At 41.3% G+C, this 13,932-nt stretch overlaps 1 protein-coding gene across 1 annotated transcript in view; it reads right to left on the reverse strand.

The window, feature by feature from the left end:
• plxna3 (plexin A3) overlaps positions 1-13,932 on the reverse strand; it is a 176,097-nt gene that overhangs the window by 5,046 nt on the left and 157,119 nt on the right. The window contains exons 27-32 of the mRNA XM_075475900.1: positions 10,466-10,566; positions 10,269-10,335; positions 9,818-9,964; positions 3,083-3,242; positions 2,122-2,225; positions 224-320 (exon numbers count right to left, since the gene is read on the reverse strand). Of these exons, the coding sequence (XP_075332015.1) occupies positions 224-320; positions 2,122-2,225; positions 3,083-3,242; positions 9,818-9,964; positions 10,269-10,335; positions 10,466-10,566 (676 nt within the window). The remainder of the gene's footprint in view (positions 1-223; positions 321-2,121; positions 2,226-3,082; positions 3,243-9,817; positions 9,965-10,268; positions 10,336-10,465; positions 10,567-13,932) is intronic.

Genomic DNA, 13,932 nt, shown 5'->3' on the forward strand with positions numbered 1-13,932 from the left:
AAATTTAACTGAGCAGACTGAACCAATAAGACATATGGGGTATATGTATAATTTACATTATATTGTACTATGATGATATTTGTGCAAATGTTATTAGTGCAAAATGAGCAGTTGTGCAAATTGTCATTGTTATTGTTTTTAGGAGAGAACTTCAAGCCTTGAAAGAATAACTGAACAAAAGGCTGAAGCTAAGCTAGCTAAGCTAGCTAAGCTTTGCACGTACCGTATCTGCTCAGGGATCTGGTAAAGGTGAAGGAGTTGGCGATGTTGTAGGCAGAAACCTGCTTCTGGACCAGCGCCACCAGAGAGCCGTCTGTTACCTAGGAAACCACACATCCGTCAGTCAGCTGACTAATCGTCCTTCCAGCGATTCTTATCCCGTTAATAAACTCTGAGTGTGTTACAGCCGGAGCTGATGAGCAACTCATTCTGAGCTCGTTTTAATTCAGCAGGAGGAAACGTTTCCATCTGACTCAATATTATCATCATTATCATCATTATTATCTCAACCTGTCATATATCTGCCTGTATTGTTCTGTGTGCCGCACCATCCAACACATTATCTTAACACTCTTATTCTGCTCCATGTTATATATTAGTGAACAAACGTGTGGAAAACTGAGCAAACAACTTTCAATTCTAAGGTTTAATGTATGAAGACACAACAGAAAATCAACCAAAACTGAGACAAAACACAGAAGCCCTGTGTGGGAAATAGGGAGGGGAATCGAAAACCGGTTCTTGTTGAGAACCGGTTCCCAGTGTTTCAATTCCTTGGAATCGTTTGGCAATTTTGCAAACGATTCCCTTATCGATTCCAGTGGGCGTGAATGACGTCACCACGCAGCGTTGCGTGGCGAGTCCAGCGCAGCCAGCAGCCAACAGTAAACATGGCGCCCAAGCGGTACAAACGCTCGAAAGTTTGGTTACACATCCCTAAAAAAGACGACAACAGGGCAACTTGCAAAGTGAATATTTCACCAAAGGGAGGAAATACTACCAACATGCAATAACTATGAATGAATGATTAACGTCGGTGAATCCGAACCCAGCAACGTTAGCAGCGTTAGCATGTCCTCGGCTAACACTGCAGGTAACTAACTAACTAACACTGCCTATCATGTTAGCTCCATTTGCCTGATTGTAAAAGCTGCTGTTAGTAACGGTTAAGGTTAAATGAATGCCTTCTCAGGCATTACATTTAGATGAAATCATGAGAGACAGAGCCTAACTGGCTCAGAGCCAGAGGCTGGTGGTACTACCCCCAGTTCACCTCTACCTCCAGCTTCTCCTTTCACCAGAGCAGGAAGAGTTAAATTACCCAGGCCAGGATAGACCAATGTGGACCTCACCGTTGTTGGGTTTGTGGGCTCATGACTCGTGTTACTTCTAAACTAAACAAAGTTGATGCTAATCGACCGGTTTGTTGTCCTTTTTCTCCAAATGAGAATCGATAAGGGAACCGACAAAGAACCGAATCGTTAAGCAGAATCGAAAATGGAATTGGAATCGTAAAAATCTTATCAATTCCCATCCCTAGTGGGAAACTAAGTGAACCCTTCCTGCTTCCACAGGAACTAAGAGGGCTGGGCCTCTTCTCTCTAAAAAGAACATGTCAGCACCAACACCTCAGACCAGCTGTCAAGCACGGTGGCACGGTGGTGGAGGGCTGATGATCTGGGCCTGTTCTGCAGCCACAGGACCCGGGCACCTTGCACTGCTTCTGTGTTTTGTTCCATAAATAATAACACAGTGTAACACGTCATGTGTTCATCTGAGGTGGGATTAACTAAGTTTTAAGACTACGTTATATTTTTATGTCCTGGTACGTCAAACCTTTGAACTCAAAGGTGTACTTTCTTTATTTCAAATTGTAAATTGGACAGTTTGGCGTCATAAAGAAACTTTAAGTACTTTTAAGTTCTGATTTCACCTAAAATATGTGTCTCAGGGACATCCAGTGTTTGGTTTGTCCCTTCTGGGATACCGTATCAACATTTAACTGAACGTTTACCCCTAAAATATTCCCTTAAAACAGAATTTAACCTGGTTAAGTTAATTTTTTAGGTTAAGTCCACACCGCGACCCAACAGGGTTAGTTAATAAATAAAGTGTTTGTACCTGGTAATGAGCCAGAGTGTTCAGTCTCTTCCAGTCGCTCTCTATCTTTGTTGTTACGTCTTCGTCCTGCAGGATGATCCTCGTCAGTCGACCCTGACGCCATTCTGACAACACAATTAGCATTCTGACGTTAGCCCGGGTTTGGAGTCCACATTAAATCAAAGCTGATGTAGGGATGAAACGATTCCTCGAGTAACTCGATGACAAAATAATCCTTGGGTTAATTCGATGGGTCGTTTGATTCCCACAAACATGTTCCGCTCAGTGGTCATCTAGCCCCGCCCACATGTATGCTAGCCATAAAAGGAAAAGCTATCATAAGCTGCAATGAGAAGTTAGCTGGGGGCTAGCGGCCAGCGACCACTTGCTTGGCCTGGAGCTGGGTCCGGGTGGGTAGTGAGTTAACTAGTGAGTTAACTAGTGAGTTAACCCCTAACCTGCTCAGTTAGTCAAGCCTAGTTCAGGCAACTTAAACGTGTCTGCCTGGGGCAGCTAATAGCCCCTGCTAGCTCCTAGGTAACTTTTTCTTATATTAGCAGTTCCTCACAGAACATGAATAGAGGTGTAGGCTACAGGTGTAAATGTTTTAAGACATAAACACACATTATGGACACATTAAAAACTTGATTTTTAAGGAGTAGTGATGAAAATAGAAACATTTACGGAATCCAGAGGATTAACTAGCTGTCAGTAGTTCTGACTTTTCATTGAGAAAAAAAGCTAAACAACGTACTTTAATATTTCTGCAGCTAATAAGCAACAACTTCCTGTTTACTCTGACTGCTCCTGCATGCCTACAGAAGGTCAACATGTTCAATCATTTTTCTTACTACTGGTCAATGACGTTGCCACCAGCCTAAGTTGGACGTTATGCTTAGCTAGCGTTTAGTTTATTAGCATCTGAGCTGGTGCATTCATTGATGAGTAAAAATGGGACCGATGATGGAATATGAGGTCATACCGAGGTCCATGTCATCGGCCTGAGGTCTCTGTGAGAACGGGATTCCTTTGTAAACGGCGTCCAGCAGCTTGTCTTTGACCTGGGTCACCGTGTCACAGTTTAGCACCTTTACCGGTACCTCGGTCCCTGCTTCGCCCTCCGGTGGGATACACATCAGCGTCTGTACCAGAGAGAACGTCACTGTCATCAGTCTGCAACAACCTTCATCACACATGGTGTTTCTATATGTTTCTGCTGCTGTTACAGGGAAACATGGTCATTAACTGACTGTTAAATGCAAGAATTGTAACCACACACACACACACACATATACATATACATATACATATACATATATATATATATATATATATATATATATATATATATATATATATATATGTTTTAAGACCAAAGGGGACCAAAGATAACCCCCGATTATATGAAGCATTTTCAGGTTATTAACCTAAAAAAAAAGAGAAAAAGTGGCAAAGATGAGATTTTTTTTTACCACTTCTGACTTGACTGCAGAACATTAGACTTAATCTTTGTGAATTTAGACAAAATGATTTAAAGCCTAGTTTTTTACAAATTAAAACATTTAATCTGAAACATTTAGTTCCAAGCTTTTAGTTCGAAACATTTAGTTCAAAACTTTTAATTCGAAACATTTAGTTCGAAGCATTTAGTTTGAAGCATTTAGTTTGTAACATTTAGTTTGAAACATTTAGTTCGAAACATTAAGTTTGAAGCATTTAGTTCAAAGCATTTAGTTCGAAACATTTAGTTAGAAACATTTAGTTCGAAACATTTAGTTCGAAGCATTTAGGTCGAAGCATTTAGTTCGAAGCATTTAGTCCGAAACATTTAATTCGAAGCTTTTAGTTCGAAACATTAAGTTTGAAGCATTTAGTTCAAAGCATTTAGTTCGAAACATTTAGTTAGAAACATTTAGTTCGAAACATTTAGTTCGAAGCATTTAGGTCGAAGCATTTAGTTCGAAGCATTTAGTCCGAAACATTTAATTCGAAGCTTTTAGTTCGAAACATTTAGTTTGAAGCATTTAGTTTGAAGCATTTAGTTCGAAGCATTTAGTTCGAAGCATTTAGTTCGAAGCATTTAGGTCGAAGCATTTAGTTCGAAGCATTTAGTCCGAAACATTTAATTCGAAGCTTTTAGTTCGAAACATTTAGTTTGAAGCATTTAGTTTGAAGCATTTAGTTCGAAGCATTTAGTTCGAAGCATTTAGTTCGAAGCATTTAGTTCGAAGCATTTAGGTCGAAGCATTTAGTTCGAAGCATTTAGTCCGAAACATTTAATTCGAAGCTTTTAGTTCGAAACATTTAGTTTGAAGCATTTAGTTTGAAACATTTAGTTCGAAGCATTTAGTCTAAAACATTTAGTTTGAAACATTTAGTTCGAAACATTTAGTTCAAAACATTTAGTTTGAAAAATTTAATTTGAAAGATTTAGTTTGAAGCTTTCATTTCGAAGCTTTTAGTTAGAAACATTCAGTTTGAAACTTTTAGTCCGTAACATTTAGTTGGAAACATTTAGTTTGAAGCATTTAGTTTGAAACATTTAGTTCGAAGCATTTAGTCTAAAACATTTAGTTTGAAACATTTAGTTCGAAACATTTAGTTCAAAACATTTAGTTTGAAAAATTTAATTTGAAAGATTTAGTTTGAAGCTTTCATTTCGAAGCTTTTAGTTAGAAACATTCAGTTTGAAACTTTTAGTCCGTAACATTTAGTTGGAAACATTTGGTTCGAAACATTTAGTTCGAAACATATTGCTGGAAACATTTAGTTCGAAGCATTTAGTGTAAAACATTTAGTTTGAAACATTTAGTTCGAAGCTTTTAGTTTGAAGCATTTAGTTTGAAGCATTTAATTTGATGCATTAAGTTTGAAGCATTTAATTTGATGCATTTAGTTTGAAACATATTGTTTGAAACATTTAGTTGGAAGCGTTTAGTTTTGAAGCATTTTATTTGCTAAAACTCATCAGTGATTATTATAGTTATTGGAAGAGCTTTCCTAAACTCCACTTCAGTTTCCAGCTCTCTTGTTGTTGTTGCCCAGAATTTAAATGAAGATGTAGACTATTAAATATTTCTATTTTCTCTCAAATGTCAAGCTGTTTCCCTCCCCACAGCAGCTTATTATTTACAGCAGGAACCTGTGTTTTTCTGGCTTCTGGTTTCATACGATAAAATCGTCCTCTCAGCGGCGGGCTGCATTAAGTGTCACAGATGAGTCCTTTAACTGGCTCGGAGGCGGTGGGCATTGCGTTGAGCGGTATCCATAGCAACGGGCATCACAGGAACATAGAAACAACATGTTTACGACTCGGTGTTGTTTTCCATCCGAGTCTGAGCAGAACGAAGATTCAGCTGGTGATGATTTTTAATGAATGAGACATAACTCAGTTGTGCATCTATATTTGTGAGGACCTGTTTGTGTCTGGACCATTCGAGGACACTTTGGGTTCAGGTCAGAATCGGGTTTTAACCCTTTAAGCTCCCAGGTTGTTTTAAAGAAAACATTTTAACAACCAGAGATAAAGAAAATATACTGAGTGGGACCCAAAGTTTATGAAGGTGGGGAATTTAATCACCTAATTTGCATGTTGGTGACATCACTGAAGACATCACTGCATGGTGGTGCCTTGGATTCCACCATTTATGGGAATTAACAGGAATAAATGGGACATTTTTAAGATTGAAGGTTGGAAACTTAAGTATATTTGGTAAAAATTTTTATTGTTGTATAACCTCGGCTACAATAATCAGATGTGACAGTTGAGTGTCTATGCTATTCCTCCAGCCCACGCGCCATCTACATCCACCTTTTTCCACGCCATTTACCATCTGGTCGACCCAAGCTTCCCTCACTGGAACATTTTGAATATGAAGACACTTTAATTCAGGGGATAATTCAGATAGCATTCAGAAGCATTTATGGGAAGCATTAAGTTCGAAGCAGTTAGTTCAAAGGATTTAGTTCAAAGCATTTAGTACGAAACATTTAGTACGAAACATTTAGTACGAAACATTTAGTTCGAAACATTTAGTTCAAAGCACTTAGTTCGAAACATTTAGTTCGAAACATTTAGTTCGAAACATTTAGTTTGAAACATTTAGTTCGAAACATTTAGTACGAAACATTTAGTTCAAAGCATTTAGTTCAAAGCATTTAGTACGAAACATTTAGTACGAAACATTTAGTTCAAAGCATTTAGTACGAAACATTTAGTTCGAAACATTTAGTTCGAAACATTTAGTTCAAAGCATTTAGTTCAAAGCATTTAGTTCGAAACATTTAGTTCGAAACATTTAGTTCAAAGCATTTAGTTCGAAACATTTAGTTCGAAACATTTACTTCAAAGCATTTAGTACGAAACATTTAGTACGAAACATTTAGTTCGAAACATTTAGTTCAAAGCATTTAGTTCAAAGCATTTAGTTCGAAACATTTAGTTCGAAACATTTAGTTCAAAGCATTTAGTTCGAAACATTTAGTTCGAAACATTTAGTTCAAAGCATTTAGTTCAAAGCATTTAGTTCGAAACATTTAGTTCGAAACATTTAGTTCAAAGCATTTAGTTCAAAGCATTTAGTTCAAAGCATTTAGTTCAAAGCATTTAGTTCGAAACATTTAGTTCGAAACATTTAGTTCGAAACATTTAGTTCAAAGCATTTAGTTCAAAGCATTTAGTTCAAAGCATTTAGTTCAAAGCATTTAGTTCGAAACATTTAGTTCAAAGCAATTAGTTCTAAACATGTTTTAGAATTGGCTCTATATGAACGAATTGTATTATTTTATAAATAATTATGATTACTATTAATTGAATTCCAATTGGTGCCTTGAGATGACATTTGTTGTATTTGGCGCTATATAAATAAAAATTTATTGAATACAATTGAATTTAGTTTGAAGCATTTAGTTTGAAGCATTTAGTTTGAAGCATTTAGTTTGAAGCATTTAGTTCGAAGCATTTAGTTCGAAGCATTTAGTTTGAAACATTAAAGCAATACTATGTAACATTTCTACCTTAAAATAACAGCACCAAATTTGGGGCCCCAGGAACAACCACTACCATGCATATTTGAACCAACATCGACCCTATGTTAGGCTTTTGGGACACTTGTATAGGCTAATAGTTACTATGAAAATAAATACATTTAAGACACATATGGCTTCTATTACACAATTATGTGGTAGCCAACAAAATGAGAGATTATTTTTTAATTATTTGACTTCGGCTGCCATCAGGGCCGTAGCCAGGATTTAGGAATAGGTGAGGTCCATGATGCGCGCGCCAAAATTTTTACAATATATATATATATTAAATTATATAGTTTTTAATATATAGCAGTGTTGCACATTGAGGCTAGTAGCAAAATAAACCATTATAATGTAACAAGAACCCATAGCTAAAAAGAACCTGACTATTTCCCAATGCAAGCCTACAAATGTTTGGTACAAGCAAAGGCCATTTGGCCAGGCATAGAGTAAGGCTAACTAACCAATATAAAAAATAGAGTTAAATATAGATGGATAGATGCATATTGTAGGCTATAGCTGTTGCTAAACAACCTATAAAGATTTATGGGCTATATTGAATTCATTACTAAATTAGATGTGAAAAATTGTCTCCAGCCTACATAAATGTGCATTGCTATAACAAGGTGCTGTCTTCTTTATTCACGAACCATACATGACACCGATATAACAATCACATCATTCTAAAGAGCTCGAGCTGAGCTTTCCGTCAGTATATAGCAATCGCCGCTGCACTGCAGAGTGGCCGAGGAAATCGTTCGTCAAATTCGTCTAATTTTTCTATTACTGATTACTGGCATGCAGCTACTATGTTGACGGTACTTTTCTCACCGACTACGGAGCGCACACACGTCTTATACACACCGTTGGAAAGGGCAGAAACAGACCTTTCAAATGGTACCACGCAGTCACACATTCATGAAAGTGATGTAAACACAAACGTCAATTGAAACGTGTATGCGAAAACCGAGATTAAAAAAATAAATTAATAAAAAATCCCTGAAAATTACCGAGGTCCAGACCTCGCTTTCCTCATAGCTGGCTACGGCCATGGCTGGTATCACAGTGGTATGCAACGGAATGTGAATGGGATAATCAGTTACTGTAGGCTGTAATTTTGACATTTGGGCTCACCTTTCTTGGGAAAGAAATCAGTAAGCAGTTGCTTTCCTTCATTTTGTCTCTCTTGCCTTTCTTTTCTTTTCTGAAAGCCTGATTTTTTTTTTGGATGACATCTTTCATGTGCCGGCTGCTGCGTTTAATGCCTAATAATGAAGTGAGTGAAATTTATGGCGCATGTACAATCAAAAGTCTGCCAGAAGGCGGACTAAACCAATGCGCACTGATAATGGGGGTGTCTGATATAGATTATAGCCTATTTGCAGGCTGGGATATACATTTCAACAGATGTATTTCCAGAGAACATTGGATTTTTATAAATTACCAACATATATTGATATTATTTAAAAAATGATTTTTAAAAAACGAAAGAAGAAGAAAATTTCCCTTAGGGCCCCCCCTGTAGGCTGGACCCTGTGAATCAGTCTGACTTTTCCCCCCTGTTCCACGCCGCTGCCTTCTGGGGTCTGAGTTGGAAAAACTGCGCTATGTAACTTTGCTGGACCGGCCCGGGAGCTGAGCGGAAGTACTTCGACTTGCTTTCTGGCACACCTACCGCAAAAACAAATAGACCCCTCTCACGCTCCCAGAGCCGGCCCAAGCCTCCATGGGGCCCTAAGCAAAATTTGATTTTGGGGCCCTCTATTTCTGCCAATAATATTGATTGTTGATCATTCACACACCTACTACAGTATAAATTTGATGCATTTGACATGTCTTTACACATTTAAGGGGGTGGCCTAGGTAATAACATAAATAATACCAATGAATGACGATGAATGATGTTCAGGGTGCCACATATGGTTTTTAATCTCAAAATGTAGCACATTCAGCTACAAGAGCGGCCTGGGGTTGATTTTCACAACATTCCAAGTGATAAAGCATTGCGTTTACTGTAAAAGTGTCATCTGGTTTCCAAAAACTGCAACAGCAATGTGCAAAAAATTGTAGTGCATAGGCCTACATCAGCAGCAGCACTAAAATTTTTTACTTTATTTTATTTTATTTTTACAATAATATATATTTGATCATACAGAAAGCATCACTCATACATGCAAAAAAAAAAAAATATATATATATTTTTTTTTGTTATTGCTCTTGGGGGCCCCCTACTGGCCGCGGGGCCCTAAGCAGGCGCTTAGTTCGCTTATGCCTTGGGCCGGCTCTGCACGCTCCCAAGTACATTTGATTACTCTTACCTTCTCGGTCGACATAGCTTGCACCTTCTGACTCCTCGCCGGTTCGTCAACAAACGTGAAACGTGAAAGCGAAAGGGTGTTGTATTTACGACAGTGTAAACGTACATTACCTCCAAGCCTGTAGGGGGAGCTCCATTGTGGGCTTTTTGAGAAGTTACATTGTATCGCTTTCAGTTTGAAACATTAAGTTCGAAGCATTTAGTCCGAAACATTAAGTTTGAAGCATTAAGTTCGAAGCATTTAGTCCGAAACATTTAGTTCGAAGCCAGAACTATTTCTACTTGTGTGGATGGATACACAGTTTGATCTTTTAAGACAGGATCTGGGTCACGTTTCCGGAGGATATCTGAATGTATGCTCAGGTGTGTTACCAGCTGTTTGTAGTCGATCTGCTGTCGGATGAGTTTATCTTCACTCAGAGAGTAACGAGCCTCTCCTGTGATGGCGTCAATCGGTCCTTTCTCCATCTGCTGCTTTATGGCACAATACAGCATGAAGAGAGGCTCGCCGGCACACTCCTGGGGGAGGGAGGCAGGGAGGGTTAGTTCGGTTTGAAAGATTCTGTGAGGAGGGAGGGAAGGAGGCGAGGAGGGAGGGAAGGAGGGAGGCGAGGAGGGAGGGAAACGGAGGTTAGGAAGGAGGAAACAAAGGTTAGGAACAGCAACGAGGAGGGAAGGAGGCGAGGAGGGAGGGAAGGAGGAGGTAGGGAAGGTTTCTGTTTCCTGAATAAATTAACGGCAGCTCTGATCTGATTGGAAGAGCCTAACGAGGTTGGTTAGGAGACGAGGGATGAGGAAAGGAGCTGAGGAAGGACTCGGGTACCTTGAGGAATCGGTGCAGCAGGAAGGTGAACCAGTTCGTCAGCATCTTCTCAGCGACAGACTCCGTCCTGAACACACACACAGAGGTCAAAGGTCATTGGCTGGAACATAAAGGGCAGGTCACATGACACCTTACGAGGTCGGGGGATGGCAGGAAGGAGACAGGAAGTGATGGAAGGTTACGGGAGATGCACCAACCTCCTGAGCAGCAACTTGGGATGGTTTCTGTTCTCCAGGTTCTTCTCGATCAGGTCGGCCAGGAGCTGTTTCAGAACCACTGTGGCATATTCCATCCGACCCTGAGGAGACGGGGGTGTTTATTCACTGACAGGGAACAACCACTGTGGCATATTCCATCCTCCCTGAGGAGACGGGGGTGTTTATTCACTGACAGGGAACAACCACTGTGGCATATTCCATCCTCCCTGAGGAGACGGGGGTGTTTATTCACTGACAGGGAACAACCACTGTGGCATATTCCATCCGACCCTGAGGAGACGGGGGTGTTTATTCACCGACAGGGAACAACCACTGTGGCATATTCCATCTGACCCTGAGGAGACGGGGGTGTTTATTCACCGACAGGGAACAACCACTGTGGCATATTCCATCCGACCCTGAGGAGACGGGGGTGTTTATTCACCGACAGGGAACAACCACTGTGGCATATTCCATCCGACCCTGAGGAGACGGGGGTGTTTATTCACTGACAGGGAACAACCACTGTGGCATATTCCATCCTCCCTGAGGAGACGGGGGTGTTTATTCACTGACAGGGAACAACCACTGTGGCATATTCCATCCTCCCTGAGGAGACGGGGGTGTTTATTCACTGACAGGGAACAACCACTGTGGCATATTCCATCCTCCCTGAGGAGACGGGGGTGTTTATTCACAGAAAGGGAACAACCACTGTGGCATATTCCATCCGACCCTGAGGAGACGGGGGTGTTTATTCACTGACAGGGAACAACCACTGTGGCATATTCCATCCGACCCTGAGGAGACGGGGGTGTTTATTCACCGACAGGGAACAACCACTGTGGCATATTCCATCCTCCCTGAGGAGACGGGGGTGTTTATTCACTGACAGGGAACAACCACTGTGGCATATTCCATCCGACCCTGAGGAGACGGGGGTGTTTATTCACTGACAGGGAACAACCACTGTGGCATATTCCATCCTCCCTGAGGAGACGGGGGTGTTTATTCACCGACAGGGAACAACCACTGTGGCATATTCCATCCGACCCTGAGGAGACGGGGGTGTTTATTCACCGACAGGGAACAACCACTGTGGCATATTCCATCCGACCCTGAGGAGACGGGGGTGTTTATTCACTGACAGGGAACAACCACTGTGGCATATTCCATCCTCCCTGAGGAGACGGGGGTGTTTATTCACCGACAGGGAACAACCACTGTGGCATATTCCATCCGACCCTGAGGAGACGGGGGTGTTTATTCACCGACAGGGAACAACCACTGTGGCATATTCCATCCGACCCTGAGGAGACGGGGGTGTTTATTCACCGACAGGGAACAACCACTGTGGCATATTCCATCCGACCCTGAGGAGACGGGGGTGTTTATTCACCGACAGGGAACAACCACTGTGGCATATTCCATCCGACCCTGAGGAGACGGGGGTGTTTATTCACCGACAGGGAACAACCACTGTGGAATATTCCATCCTCCCTGAGGAGACGGGGGTGTTTATTCACCGACAGGGAACAACCACTGTGGCATATTCCATCTGACCCTGAGGAGACGGGGGTGTTTATTCACCGACAGGGAACAACCACTGTGGCATATTCCATCCTCCCTGAGGAGACGGGGGTGTTTATTCACTGACAGGGAACAACCACTGTGGCATATTCCATCCTCCCTGAGGAGACGGGGGTGTTTATTCACTGACAGGGAACAACCACTGTGGCATATTCCATCTGACCCTGAGGAGACGGGGGTGTTTATTCACTGACAGGGAACAACCACTGTGGCATATTCCATCTGACCCTGAGGAGACGGGGGTGTTTATTCACTGACAGGGAACAACCACTGTGGCATATTCCATCCTCCCTGAGGAGACGGGGGTGTTTATTCACAGAAAGGGAACAACCACTGTGGCATATTCCATCCGACCCTGAGGAGACGGGGGTGTTTATTCACTGACAGGGAACAACCACTGTGGCATATTCCATCCGACCCTGAGGAGACGGGGGTGTTTATTCACAGAAAGGGAACAACCACTGTGGCATATTCCATCCGACCCTGAGGAGACGGGGGTGTTTATTCACAGAAAGGGAACAACCACTGTGGCATATTCCATCCTCCCTGAGGAGACGGGGGTGTTTATTCACTGACAGGGAACAACCACTGTGGCATATTCCATCCTCCCTGAGGAGACGGGGGTGTTTATTCACTGACAGGGAACAACCACTGTGGCATATTCCATCCTCCCTGAGGAGACGGGGGTGTTTATTCACTGACAGGGAACCATTCAACCCAGCATGGTGCGATAGTATCGAGTGGAAAAGGAGTCTGACTCATCACGTTGTTGGTTATTAAGCTACCTAATTGGGTTGTTCAGTTAAATAACACGACACTGATAAATAAGAACTAAGAAACAAACTAAAGAAGAGCTAACTAAGTGGTTATTTAACCCACGTTTTACATCTTTCAGTGCTTATGTGGATCATCTCTTAACGTTTAAAAGCCATAAACATTTAAAAGTCATGTGACTAAATCTCAATTTACAAAAAATGGCATCTGCACAAAACAATATAAAACTTTAATATTCTTATAACTTAAAACCTTAGAAGAACACAAACATCCCAGAACAGTACCGCCCTGCTGGGGTACTGTTTCTTCTTCTTCTGAGCTTTTGTTCTGTGAAAACACAGGCTGTGTTCCAAACCAAATACTTCTCCTACTACTCCTACTAACTTTTTTTTAACTGCCACAGGGTTCAATTCTGGGGCCTTTATCCTTTCTGTTATATCTGCTCCCTCTTTAAGGACGAACCCTCCCACTATGCAGATGACACTCTGCTGTATTTCTCTTTAAGATCTTTCTCAACTGCTCAGACTCTGGCTGTGTTCCAAACCGCATACTTCTCCTACTACTCCTACTAACTTTCTGAGTTAGTATGTGAGTTTGAGTAAGCAGAAGTTCCCGGATGCATACTAGATTCTCCGAAATGTTGGGTATGCATCATGAGGTTACTTCTCATACTCAAACTACCCAAGATGCAACGTAACGTGACGTCGCCGATCGTCATTTCCTGTCAAAACGGCAGTTTCAAGCTAGCTACAACGAGGGTAGGTTCACTTCCTGTTTTCAAAACAAAAGCACCAATTGTATGGTAATGGCTTTCCCTATGATAAAAGGCAACGGGTATTTTATTTTGTGAAAATAACAGGAAGTGCGTTAGCTCACTGCGGCTAGCTTTAGTAGCGTCGAATTCGTGGGAACAAAATTGTAAACAGCCGGTATTTAGTCAGGTTTTCAACACGTTGGGGATCTAAACGACTACTTTCTCACCTGAAAATGTTTCAAATGTTGCTAAAGTTTACAGAGTTTAGAGCTTAAGAGAAATCAGCTTCAGGCCGGCTGATTTCGGCTCGGGCAGGAGCGAAATGCATTGTGGGTAAACGCTGTGCATA

This window comes from Odontesthes bonariensis, chromosome 10 (genome assembly GCF_027942865.1).
Source record: "Odontesthes bonariensis isolate fOdoBon6 chromosome 10, fOdoBon6.hap1, whole genome shotgun sequence".
NCBI classification, from domain to species: domain Eukaryota; kingdom Metazoa; phylum Chordata; class Actinopteri; order Atheriniformes; family Atherinopsidae; genus Odontesthes; species Odontesthes bonariensis.